General features: G+C 33.5%; 1 protein-coding gene across 1 annotated transcript in view; it reads left to right on the top strand.

Annotated features, from left to right (window-relative positions):
* LOC145293307 (ATP-dependent RNA helicase DDX51-like) overlaps window positions 1-13,156 on the top strand; it is a 49,941-nt gene extending 36,785 nt beyond the window's left edge. Inside the window, exons 12-17 of the mRNA XM_080139950.1 lie at window positions 898-971; window positions 3,609-3,724; window positions 4,360-4,476; window positions 6,284-6,449; window positions 11,659-11,796; window positions 13,032-13,156. Coding sequence (XP_079996076.1) covers window positions 898-971; window positions 3,609-3,724; window positions 4,360-4,476; window positions 6,284-6,449; window positions 11,659-11,796; window positions 13,032-13,079 — 659 coding nt within the window. The 3' untranslated portion in view covers window positions 13,080-13,156. The remainder of the gene's footprint in view (window positions 1-897; window positions 972-3,608; window positions 3,725-4,359; window positions 4,477-6,283; window positions 6,450-11,658; window positions 11,797-13,031) is intronic.
* The last annotated feature ends 1,231 nt before the right edge of the window (window positions 13,157-14,387 follow it).

The raw sequence follows: 14,387 nt of genomic DNA, 5'->3' as shown, positions 1-14,387 counted from the left end.
ATTCATTTTCATTTCAGTTTTTAGAGTGTGTGTGATTAACATAATGGATACTGTTTAAGATTATGGAATCAGATCAACCAAGTTCAAATATTAATGAGTCATTTGTGATTATTATTCACTAATACACTTAACATACAGCATAATCATGTTGACACATTAGCTCTAGTTAGATCACCAAAAGTTAAGCCATGTTGATTATGGTCAATACTAGATGGGTGACCATTTGGAAATACCATGTGCTGTATGTAGGAGAATGACATCTTCTTGCAAGAACTGCAAAAATCTACTGTCATTACCTAATTTATACATTTTATCAAAATAAATTGGTAATTTAGACATTTTTTTATCAAAACAAATTGCTTTAATTTCATTAAATTTTATTGCCAATTAGCATATTTTTGTTAAAAAAAAAACAGTTGTATGAGGTGTCTTGTATAAGTTTCCAAACTTTTTTTTACAAACATTTTACAATTGTCATAGACTCTTGAAAATTCAGTTAAGAGGCGTCTTTATGATACGGAGATGAAAAAGCTGTGATGAGGATCCGTGACACACTAACACAAGAATACTTCCATAAGACCTTCCAGAAGTTGTTTGAACGGTACAACAAGTGAATTGCAGCCAGAGGAGATTACTTCAGAAGGGGACTGAAGTTTCATGTGTCTACGATCAATAAAAGTGCTCATGCAAAAAAAATCTGGAAACTTATTGAACGCACCTCATAATTGATGCAACTAGACAAAGTAACTTAAGCTAAAAATATTAGTTATTCTTGTTATCCAAATCTATGATGCTTTGTAACACAGCAAACTTGGACCCTTTTTTAACCAAATGATATTTATTTTTCTTTTTTTCAAAATGTTTTTTTGTTTATTTTTTATTGTTTTCTATTTTTAGCCGAAGAAAACAAGAATCTCTTCAAACCAGCTGAAGACATTGTCCAACAATTTGTAATTCCAAAATGTCTTATAGTAAGTTATAGTTTTGTTTTTAATTTTATTTTTGATTATTTAAACTAAAATTAAAACTTTGTAATTTGTTTTCTTCAGGATGAATTTGTTTGCTTGTAAATTTATCATTCTTTGGTTGGGTTGCTTAATGCACAACCTTCATTGTCCCAAACTTCTATAATAGTTGCTCTCTGCTCGATTATGAATATGTGTGAGTTTTACTGATGCAGATCTAACTCTGCTGTAATATATTCACCTTTTCATCCATATAGGTAGCGTTTCACGCCATTCTATTCATTTCATACCATTCTGTTCATTTCATACCATCCTAATCATTTCATACCATAGTATTCATTTCATACTATTTTATTCATACCATCCTAATCATTTCATACTATTCTAATCATTTCATACCATTCTGTTCATTTCATACCATACTATTCATTTCATACCATTCTGTTCATTTCATACCATACTATTCATTTCATACCATTCTGTTCATTTCATACCATTCTATTCATTTCATACTATTCTATTCATACCATCCTAATCATTTCATACCATCCTAATCATTTGATACCATCCTAATTATTTCATACCATTCTGTTCATTTCATACGATTCTGTTCATTTCATACCATTCTGTTCATTTCATACCATCCTAATTATTTCATACAATTCTATTCATTTCATACCATCCTATTCATTTCATACAATTCTATTCATTTCATACCATTCTATTCATTTCATACCATCCTAATTATTTCATACCATCCTATTCATTTCATACCATTCTAATCATTTCATATGTTTAAAAATATTTTTTTATTTTACTCTTATTCACCCAAAACAAGCCATATTGGCACTTGGACAAAAGGGGCTACTATTTGGAACCATATCTACAGGGGCACCATACCATGTAGGGAGTTGAGAAGCAAGATGTCTGTTTATGTTACATTTAAATTTCTGCATGTTAATGGGAAGCAGGAAACGGGGAGGAAATTTCACAGTCTAGCAATCCAAGGGAAGAAGCTATTAAAGTGGAAAGCTTCCAAGCATTTAGGGATCTCAGCAGTAAAGGGGCGGAATTTTGCTGTTTTCCCGATTTACTTGGGGTATGTACAGGTGCTATGAGTTCATGAAAGCACATTTCATTAAAGTTCTTGTAAAACTGGCATAAGGGATGCAATATTGCAGCGAATAGGCAGGAGTTAGAGTTTCCTTGATAGTATGGGACCTATTAAATTAGAGTCTTTTCTGCACCCTGTCTAAGTGTCAGAGACTAGTGGTAGATACAACAGCCCAGATGTGGCAACAACACTTAGTGCATGGGCGAATGGTGGCTTTGTAGAGATGTAGAATACTCTCAGTTTGAAAGCGACATGGTTTCTCTCACAAGAGCCATTGAATCTTGATTAAAAATAACTATTAATGCTCTAATGGTATTACTATCTTTCATGAATTTCATCTTGATTAAAAGTTACTGTTAATGGTATTACCAGCGTTCATTTTGTAAAAAAGTGGGATCTATTTAGAATCATTGTTAACAACTATGTCTGCAAAACCAGATCACATGACCAAATTGCAATAATCTCTCAGGATAAAAGACAGTAAAAGCAGAAATCCCATGAAGAACGGGGAGATAACTCAGTATGTCATTTAAGCAAATAATAAGGAGTGGAGGCACAGCAAAATACAAAAACTGATTTTTACCTTTAACTAAAGTTTTGTCCAATAATTTTTCCTAATTTTTGGTGAGGATACTTATTTTTGCATGATACATAAATATATTGAATAGAGTTTTTACTTGAAATGCAATTTTTGCTGTTGTATAAGTGTTCTAATTTTATTAAAAGAAATATTAAATTTATTACATTATTTATTTTTGCATATTTCCTCTCAGGTGATCCTGTTATTTTCTTTCCTATTTAAATATGTTTTCTTTTGTTTATTTATATTCTTGGCCTCTTGCCTTGTTATTACTGCTGCAAATTTAGTAGAATAAAGCCTTGAAAAAGGTCTTTCTACTTATGTCTTCCTTAGATTACAGTAAGCATGACATATATTTTCTAATTAGCATATGTCGAGAGATCAGGTATTATTGGCCCAAGAATAATTAGAGATTTATTGCCAAACATCAATTCAACAAAAGAATTACATAAGAAAAACTAATTTTTTGTTTCAAATTTTACTCAATTCGATTTTGATTTCTTTTTCTTTTTTCTTTTTTTTTTTGTTGTTGTTAAACTTTGTTTTGATTAAACTTTTTTCTTCCATTTTCATCTCCCCCCCCCACTTCCCCCCAAGTTTATAAATACTATTTCTCTATCCTCTCATGCTCACTTTAACAATCATCTGTGAGCCACAACTCTGCTTTGGTTTGCATGAAAACACAATTTGAATGTCACTTTACTTTTCTTTTTATATTTTTCTCATTCTATTGTATTTTACTTTTATCTATATAAAAATATATATTTTTTAATTGAATTTTTACTTTTCTATATATAATTTATATATTTTTTAATTGAATTTTTATTTTTCTATACAAAAATATATATTTTTTAATTGAATTTTTACTTTTCTATATAAAAATATATATTTTTTAATTGAATTTTTACTTTTCTATATAAAAATATATATTTTTAATTGAATTTTTCAGGAAAAATATGTAGTATGTACACCATCATACAAACCTTTGATTCTCTTCCATTTTCTTACGGCAATGAAATATAAACATGTGTTGTGTTTCACCAATTCAAAAGAATGTACACACAGGTAAGAAATCAACATTTTTTTTACTTTAAAACTAATGCAAAATGAACTACTATAATACTTAAATTATCTTTTTTTAATTATGACAGATTTTTTTACCAAATAATTTCTTTCTTGAAATTTAAATTTTATTTGGACATAAACCATTATTACTTAGATTAAATTATCAAGGAACCAATTTTGTGATTATGGTAATGTTTTAATCTTTATTTATAAAATTATTGAAAGTGAATAACTTCCCAAATTTTCAATCTTTTAATACTTTAGGATTTGCAAAGAGTTTTAAAGCTAGTTTAAATGACTTTCTATTTGACAGTTTAGATTCTTCCAGATTTATTGAAAATTTTTAAGGATCACAAATTAATTCATGTTTTTTTTTTATTTTGTTAACTGTCAAATGATGAAAATGGCTGACTTGTTTCCAAAGAAGCCAAAATTCATCCTGATGGATTCAATTTTATAATTTAACAATTTTTTAAATTTTATTTAAGCACTTTATGCTATTTCATTTTTAATTTTAATAAAAAAAAACATGTGTAAGTCACATATAGACGAGAAACACACAATTTTATTAATCTAAACCTGATGAATGCATATGATGTCTGAAAACAAAATATTTCCCTTCATTTTTTTTAAAGGTTATTTCTTCTCGCGAAATGTTTTGACGAATTTAAAGTTGCCAAAATAACTTCACTCATGAAAAGTGATCAAAAGAAGAAAATCCTTTCCTGGTTTGAAGCTGGAAAAATTAATTTGTAAGTAAATACTTTTTAAAAAGTAGAAAGTGAATCTTGGGTTTACTTTTTGCAGCCTTGTAACTTTCACTTCCCTTATATTATCCCTTAGTTCTCACATTCAATCAACGATGTTTATGAAAAAAGAGAAAGAATTGCTGTTTTGGGGTTGGAATGTATTTATATAACATTTTATCGTTGGTTAGTTTTTGACCTTTAAGTAGTATTTTTACATTGTTTAGTTTTTTTTTGTATCAAGTGGATTAATGTCTTGTCTACAGCTGTTGCATAGGGGTGTTATTTTTAGTAGGTACCAAATACGGCACCAAATATTCGTATATGTTATGTAATTCTTATTAGAAGAGGACTGATGTTATTTGTTGTTGTTCATATTTGTGAGAGTCTTAGAGCGATAGAGACAGTCTTAGGAGTGTTCATGTGTTGAGTGTTCATATGTCTTAAGATGTTCATGTTGTAAGAGATAGCGTATTGGAGACATAAACAGGTATATATAAAGAGAGAGAGACAGTTCTGTATGAACGGGAGTGTTTCTATAAATATTGATACATATATTTCTTACCTATTTTTGAGATGATGATTTTCACAAAGTTTTTATAATATAAATGGACAATACCTTTTTTTGTTGAATCACAACACGAAAACGCAGATACACAAAGATGATGACGTCCTTTATTTCATGACCGATCCATGATTTCGCTTGAGGAATTCAAAGTTTCTTTACATGGCTTTTTCTTCTCTAACCTTTCGCTTCCAAGGTTTGACGTCAGCAGCCATTTCTGACCTCTTTCTCCCCGACTCTTCTTCTCTTCTCCTCTTCTCCCAACTTCATCTAAAAACTCTATCTATATTGAGAACTCGTCACATCATTGCATGATTAAACATGTGCTCATAAAGCACGTTGGATGACATGCGTCACATTGCCAAACTTGACATGACCCCGAGTTCAGTTACCTATTTTTCAAATAACCTCTTTACAAAATATGTTTACAATTTCAATTGAAGATTAAATTCCTTATTTTAATTTTCACAGAAACAAATTTCATTATTACATTCCTTTTCCATATACAGATATGTAAGCTAAACAATTACAATCCCACATTCCTTATTTCAATAACATTCTGCATTTATTTTAACTTATGATGGAATTTTCAATTCCAAATCTAGCTTCGCAAGTTCGAATCCTTGACTATCCTATTTCATATTTACATTTAACTAATTCCCGATTTTTTTACTTACATGAAAAGGGGACAGCCCTTATCATGTAACACAGTTATTTCAATAAAAAAAATGTTTTTTTCTGATCAAAAAAGAGATAGATTACTAGATTCAGCATTAAATAACTGAAAAAGGTTGATATGCCATAAAACAAAACAACCAACCAGAATTCTCCCTATGTTACAGACATGAATCCAGAAAAATCCATAAGATGTACATATCTGTGACAGAACGAAAAGATCATATTTCAAAAATCACATAAATTAATCAAGTGGTTTTATTTTTATTAAAAAAAAAACAACATTTTTAAACAATTTTAAGCAATTAATTAGAAATTATAGGCATTACAAGGCTAATCTTAAAAGAAGAACAGAAGGTTCGCTATGACAGTTTAAAAAGTAAACAAAATGTGTCTCTTTAATCATCACGTATCCAGCGGCTTCTACCTTACCATTTACCTCTGTAAGTTGCTGAATAATTTGTTAAGGATTACAATTCATTCTCTGCTCATTTTTTTGAGTTGTTATTAAAACTGATGGCGCGATTTCACATAAATATTTTTTTCAATTATTTTTCTTTTCTTGTTTTCCAGACTTGTTTCTACCGATGTAATGGCTCGCGGAATGGACCTAAGTAATGTACAGCTTGTTGTATCATATGACTGCCCTAGTCATGTAGAAACCTACGTCCATCGGGTTGGACGTACAGCGAGGGCAGGGAAGGAGGGCACTGCTATAAGTTTAGTACAAGTCAAAGAGGTAAGATAATAAATTTTCATTTTCAAGTTTTTCGTTTTTATTTCTTTTGCCTTTTTTATGGCATATCAACCCTTTTTGAATTAATGTGGAAACGAAATACCTATTATATATTAGAACATATATTAAATTTTTAAAAATTAGAAATTGAAATTCTGTCAAAATTTTGACTATGACTCAATCAAAATCTTATCTTATTTTTTCCATATTGTATGAAATATTCTCAAAGTTATACCATGCAAACGTCGATGATTCAAAAACTATTTCTGAAATCAAGCTAAAGTTTTGCATGGTGCTTACTGTCATCAAAAAGCATCTGATCAATATATTAAATTTTAAAAAATCAGAAATTGAAATTTCATCAAAATTTTGACCATGATGAATCATATAAGATGGGTACTTCATTGGCTACAATATGGACCAAGTAGTGAGTTTCTACAATGAACAAAACCAAAGTTATTTTTTTATGTTTTCTCTGAGCTTAACTTTTGAGCTAGATATTCAGAAATTACATTTGATCATGATCAATGTTTTGACCAGGCTATGCACAAATAAACATTGGGACAAACCAGCAAACAAATGCAATCGAAAGCATAAGTTCCTTGGCAGAGTTAACAATGGAGTATAATGATTAAGTAAATTTATCATATAGGGTGATTGCTAAAAAATTTGTCAAGCAGTAATTTTTATGAAGAATAATTTGGTTCTTGTTGAAAAAAATAAATAAAAAGATCTGTATGTTATATGTGACAGAACGAAAATATCATATACCAAAAATCACATGAATTGATTAAGTAGTTTTATTTTTATAAAGAAAATCATTCTGAAGCGATTAATAGAAATTTGCAGACATTACATCATAAATCTAGTGTATGAATTATTGTTGAGTTATTTCCCTTTGTTTTGGAGCTTTTTTTTTTTCCAAATGCTTGGCAAGACGGTCACTCTTAGGATACTCGTAAAATTTAATTTTCTTTCTTTTTTTTTTTTTTTTTTTTTTTTTTTATTCAATTTTCACCCCAAACAAGGCACAGTGCCACTTTGAAGCAGGGGGCTACTATCAGGGACTTAATTAGCGGGGTCATTATGAAGGAAGATGAGTAGAAAGATGCTTGTTAACATTACACTTGAACTTCTGCATATCATTGCAGTTGGGAAAGCAGAATCCCGGAAGGGAGTTCCAAAGACCCGCAGTTCTGGGGAAGAAACTATTGGAGTAAAAGGCTTTCTTGCACCTAGGAATCTCTACTGTAAAGGGATGAGACTTAGTAGCTTGTCGGGTTTGTCGGGGGTAGTTACGTCGGGGAGGTACAAGTGTTTGCAGTTCGTCAGAGCATTCACCATTGAAGTATTTGTAGAACAGGCAGAGGAATGCAACATCTCGTCGATGGGACAGAGGCTGAAGCCTAGATGACAGCTCAGGATTTATCAGGTTGACGACTCTCTTTTGAACCTTGTCCAGGAGCGAGAGACAAGAAGCAGATGCACCAGCCCAGATGTGACAACAGTACTCCATACATGGGCGAATGGTTGCCTTATAGAGGTATAGGATACTATCAGGCGTAAGTAGTTTTCTAGTACGGTAGAGGGAGCCAACCTTCCTTGCAGCAGCCTTGGCAATGCTCTCAATGTATCTATTCCAGTTCATATTCCCTGTAAACGTTAGGCCGAGGAGTTTAAAAGAAGTACTTTCAGGTAATGTGTTCTTGGCCATTGCTATTGGTGGTAGAGAAGGTTTCTTGTAGTTATAGAAGGAAACAAGCTTAGTCTTAGCAGCATTGAATGTGACCAACCATTTTTGTCCCCATTCCACTACGGATTGGAGGTCATCCTCTAGTGTTTCTGCCATTTCCTTGGATATGTGTTCATTTGTTTTCCCCTCATAGAGAGTGGTGTCATCGGCAAATATACCCATCTCCGAAACAATTTTATCAGGGAGGTCGTTTATGAATATCAGGAATAATAAAGGTCCAAGGATAGACCCCTGAGGTACTCCCGCACTTATGTCGTAGTCGTATTGTTTGGATGTACGACCGTCGAGGACAACTTTGATTTTTCTATTACTTAAGAAGGATTACATTATGAATTCTTCCAGTGATTCCATATGATCTAATTTTCCTTAGAAGACCATCGTGCCATACCCTGTCAAAAGCCTTAGATATATCAAGGGCCACCGCTCTACCCTCCCCTGTCTTATCCAATGAACGGTATATACGTTCAGAAACTACAGTTAAGATATCTGCTGTTGAACGGGCTTGCCTGAATCCATATTGTTTGTCAGTCAGGAGTTTAGCAGCTGTTAGGTGCTGGACTAGAGCTTGATTAACTAAGGACTCAAATATTTTGGCGAAAAGCAGGAGGAGGCTAATGGGGCGATAATTTAGTGGGTCAGTTCTTTCACCAGAATTCTTGAAGACTGGTACCACAGAGGCGGTTTTCCAGCAATCAGGAAAACAAGATTCGTTAAGGCATTTATTGTAAAGTTTGGACAGAACTGGAGCAACCTCGGCAGAGCATTTTTTTAATAGCACAGCCGGGATGAGATCTGGTCCACACGCTTTTGAGGTGTCTAGGTTTTTTATAATAGCATGTACCTGAGAAGGGGTGATTTTCAAATCGTCTAGTGAGGCGTCTGTTCGCAGAGGAAAATCAGGGAGTGAGTGGTGTACCGAGTTCAGTGTGGAGTTTGAGGCAAACCGACTGGCAAGTAGATTAGCCTTGTCAGTTGCCGTGCAAGCAACCTCGTGATCGTTTGATAGTGGGGGAATAGTTGACTGTCCATTATTTACTACGCTGTTGTAGATTTTCCAAAAATCCCGGGTTCCTAATTTCTGTGCTTCGATGCGTTTTCTGGTGGTTTCAGAGTAATCTGTCTTAGCGTTCTCTATCACTCTCTTACAATTATTTCTAGCTTCTATAAACTGTCGGTTGAATCTGCGGAACGCATGCTGCCTTTGACAAATGGCAGCTGCACAAGCAGAAGTAAACCATTGGGGGGAGTGGGGCTTGCTATAGAATTTCCGTGCGGGAACATGTGCTTCAATAGCAGTTTTGAACCATTCAGTGGTCTCATTTGCACACTGTTCCGCTGGAAGAGTAAAGATATTTTGCCATGGGGCATCTCTGATGAGCTCCCTGATGGCTTCCCAATCAGCCTTTTTGTAATACCTCGTTGTTTTGAGAAGTGGGTCTTCAGTTTTAGGGCGAGAATTTAGGCTGATTTCTACCATTATCACAGCGTGATCAGCATTCCCAAGTGGGCTGTGGGCATTTGTTGTACAGTCATTGGGAACCGTTGTCAGAAAGAGATCTAGAAGTGGGGCATGTTGATCTTGCTGGTCTGGGAAACGTGTCGGAAATGTAACCAACTGAGATAGGGAATGGGATATAGAGAAGCTATGTGTTGCGCTACCAGCTACGTCTGTGTGATTAGAGAATCCTAGCCAGTTACTGTGGTGGACATTGAAGTCACCAAATACATGTATTTGTGCGCTAGTATCGAGGGAGAGTGCTATATCTATGCTGTCTGAGACTTTGTTTATTAGGGTACAGTCTTGGTTTGAGGGAGAGCGGTAGAGAAAATACAAGTAGCTAATATTGTGTTGCATATTTAGTCTGAAGCACATAAAGGCCTGGTCCTCTTATTCTAGTTTTATTTCTCTAGTCAGGGGGAGGGTGTTACGAATATAGACTCCAAGTCCATGCATATGTCTGTCCGAGTCCTTACGGTAGAGTGGGAGATAACCAGGCATGTTAAAGTGGTTAGAGGGAATGGAGGAGTGAAGGTTAGTTTCACTTAATGCTAAGATATTCGGGGTGTTTACAAGGAGAAATGACTCAACATCATCTAAGTTAGTTCTAAGCCCGCGGATATTAGTAAATGCAAACCTCAAGGGAGGAGGCAGGTTGGTTTTCTTTGAGTTTGGTCCTGGTTTAAACGTAACTTTTGCTTGAGCTGTCATTTCATTTTATTTTATTTAAAAATAAAACTAATTTCATTTTATTTTATTTAAAAATAAAACTAATTTCATTTTATTTTATTTAAAAATAAAACTAATTCATCAATTTACATGATTTCTTTTCAAAAATATTTTCTTTTCATCACAGATAAATACATCATACAGATTTTTCTTTCTTTTTTTTTTTTATGGCGGAATTCTAGACAAATCGAAGATAGAAGGCAGACACAATAAAATTTAAACAAAATAAAATTTACAACCTAAAATTTCCAGCTTTTCTCGTAATCACTGTATTACAGCTAGTTTTACAAAAAATGTGTTAATATAAAAATCATAGGCAGAAAATTTGAAAATATGATGTGACATCTGAATTTATTCATTTCTTTTAATTAATTTTAATTAGCAAGGACACTCGACATTGCCCGGGATTGTTCCACTCTTCCATACTTTTATTGCCATCGAAATCGGTGAAATCAACCATTTTTCAATCAAATCGATTGATTGTTGGGGATTCATCATGCTGTACTGGGAGGAAGCTTAATATGCCTCCCCCCCCACACACACACTGAATTAGCCCACAATACATTGTAGTCTACATTGCACTGTAGAGAACCTACTGTTGATTTGATAAAATCATTTTTATATGTAATGTCTTGAATTAAAGTTTAAAATGCAAAAGTCAAGTATCATGGTTTAGTTGTGCTCTAAACAGAAATATTTATTTTGAATGCACCACTGTCTTCTAAAAGAACGTACTGTTGATTTTTATACATTAGGCTTTCTGATTGTGCGGTGATAAAACTTCTCTAACGCATTTGTGAAGTTAGATTGTATAAGGGTGTCAATTTGGGACTTTCTTCTTTAATCAGAATTTTTTTGATTATCGATTTTTGATACAATACCTATCTAAGAACACTTCTAGACACATCAAGTACATTTGTGTGAAGTTGAAAACAAAAAACGGCCCCGCCATTTCTGAGTCCATAGGGAACGAACTCTCACACACACACACACACACACACACACACACACACACACACACACATGTATAGGTAGAAATAGAGATACAGATAAAACTTGAGTGATCATTTTATTTTTGAGGCTATCATTTTTATAACCAGTTTCATTGTCAACCATTTTATGGAATTTACAAATAAAACAAAATTATTTTGGAAACATAAGAATGACTCCTAAATCATCTTTTTTGATTTCAAATTCTGAACTTGTTTTTATTAAAAAAAATATATTTTCAGGTGACTCACTTCAAGACGTTACGAAAGAAGTGTGGAGGCAAAGAGAATTATTCCAGATTACGGATTCCAAATGAAGATCTGGAACTGCTAATTCCAAAATTCAAAGAATCTCTTGAGTTGTTGCCCCAAACACTAAAAGTAAGCAAATTTCTTCATCGTGGTTTTCGTTCTGATTCTGTTGATCTACAAGACAACTATGTTGCGTCCAGTTTTTCTTTTTTTTTTAATCAATTCTCACCCCAAACAAGGCACAGTGCCACTTTGAAGTAGGAGGCTATTATCGGGGACATAAGTTGCAAGGGTATTATGAAGGAAGATGAGTAGCAAGATGTTTGTTCACATTACACTTGAACTTCTGCATATCAGTGCAGTTGGGAAAGCAGAGTCTCGGAAGAGAGTTCTAAAGTCTAGCAGTTCTGGGGAAGAAACTATTAGAGTAAAAGGCTTTCTTACACCTGGGGATCATTACTGTAAAGGGGTGGGACTTAGTTGCTTGTCGGGTTTGTCAGGGGTAGTCACATCGAGGAGATACAAGTGCTTGTAGTTCGTCAGAACATTAACCATTAAAGTATTTGTAGAACAGGCAGAGGGATGCAACATTTCGTCGATGGGACAGAGGCTGAAGCCTAGATGACAGGTTGGCGATTTCCTTTTGAACCCTGTCCAGGAGTGAGAGACAAGAAGCAGATACACCAGCCCAAATGTGACAACAGTACTCCATACATGGGCGAATGGTGGCCTTATAGAGGTACAAGATGCTTTCAGGTGTAAGTAGTTTTCTAGCATGATAGAGAGAGCCCACCTTCTTTGCAGCAGCCTTGGCAATGCTCTCAATGAATCTATTCTAGTTCCCTGTAAATGTTAGGCCGAGGTGTTTAAAGGAAGTTTTAGATTTTGTTGGTGACAATACAGAATAGAATTCGCTCAGCTGATTTTATGTTCTTATTACAGTGTCTGCAGTTTGTCTGTTTTACTTTTGATAATGTTAGGCTTCATAGTTTGAAGTATTATTATAATCTACGTGTTGCTTTTGCGATCACACTGTAATAAAAACAACATAAGATAAACTGTTGGTATTACTCAGAAATCAGTTGAGCTCTGAGTGTATGTGCATGCGTGTGTGTGTGTGATATTGTCTTGTGGTGTAAAAAAGACCTCCTTATTATACATTATAAAAATTGACTTTTAATAAATAGTAGACAAGACAGAAACAGTTTGAACGATCATAATTATGAGTCTAATTGAGCTATTAAAATAAATTTGATCTATGTTTTGCAACGATTTGTGTGTTTCCATTAAAATTTTTAGATATAATGAAATTAAAATTTTTGCTTAGGATATATAATTATATATTTCATTTTTTTTTTTTACAGGATGAAAAGAAAAGAACAAACACAAAATCAATTGACCTTGGAATATGAGACTTTTTTTAATTGTATAGAAATAAAAAAAAATAATTTTTTAATAAAAAAAATGTTTAAACGTTTTGTTTATTTAATTTTTTTTTGCAATTTTTATATTTTTACAAGCTTTTTTTGTAATTCATCAAAATGTTGTAGCTATTTCAGAACACAATATATTAGGTTGACAAGAAAGTTCTTGCAGTTTTTAACTTTTAAATTTAGATGAACATATGTCTGCTCAAACAAATACTTATTGATCGAACTAAGCACTATCAGAATCCAAAGTATTTATGCCCGTGTATTTATGCCAGTAATGCAAAAATCTTGTGTTCTGATGGCGATGATGTTGCTGAAGACGTTTTTGATATCGCTTAGTTGAAGCATTTCTCATGCAGAAAGTTGTCGAGATGTTTAAAAAAAGTGGTAGAAGGTAGGTGAAAGGTCTGGAGAGCATGGTAGATGAGGCAGAATTTCATAGCCCAATTCGTTCAACTTCTGTAGGGTTATCTTAGCAACATGCAGTCAGGCATTGTCATGGAGGAGAATTGAGCCTTTTCTATTGACTAATACTGGGTGTTGTTGTCGAAGTTTCTGATGCATTTCATCCATTTGTTGACAGTACTTTTCTGCCGTAATGGTTTCATCTGCATTCATAAAACTTTAATGGATAAGACCAGTCACAGACCATTAAACAGTTAGCATAACCTTCTTTTGATGTAACTCTCGCTTTGGAAAGTGTCATGGAGCTTTCTCAGTGTCTAACCACTGAGTTGAGCATTGCTGGTTGTTGTAAAGAACCTACCTTTCATCGCAACTTACAACCCAGTCAAGAAACAGGTTGTTCTTGTTGTGTAAAAGAGATGACATTTTATAACTGTTTCTTTTGTTGTTGTTCAATTATTTATCAAGTTTTTTTTTGTCTTTCCAATTTCCCTCAAGTGGTTGGAAATCATCATATGTTACGTCTAATTCAAAAACTAGTTCTCGAACAGTTGTGCGTGGATTGGCGTTGACTAAGGCTCTTAATTGATCGTTGTCAGCATCCGATGGCTGATCACTACCCTCATCTTCTAAAACTCGGCGGCGCCACGAAATTTCTTAAATCACCATTGTCTTATGTATTCAATAGTGGTTCCTAGGCCAAACGCTTCATTGATATCGCATGCTGTTTCTGCAGCTTTTCGGCCTAGCTTGAATTAAAAACAAAGAAAATTCGGCGATTTTTTTTTTTTTTTTTCCATCTTATATTCAATGATCTGAAAAGAAGACATAATTGTTTTAAAACGATTGTAAATTTAAACGATTAGAGCGAAAAACACTCTTTAA

The sequence above is a fragment of the Euprymna scolopes genome, chromosome 14, assembly GCF_053919585.1.
Source record: "Euprymna scolopes isolate OS-2025 chromosome 14, ASM5391958v1, whole genome shotgun sequence".
NCBI lineage: Eukaryota > Metazoa > Mollusca > Cephalopoda > Sepiida > Sepiolidae > Euprymna > Euprymna scolopes.
This window is presented reverse-complemented; position numbering and strand designations above follow the sequence as displayed.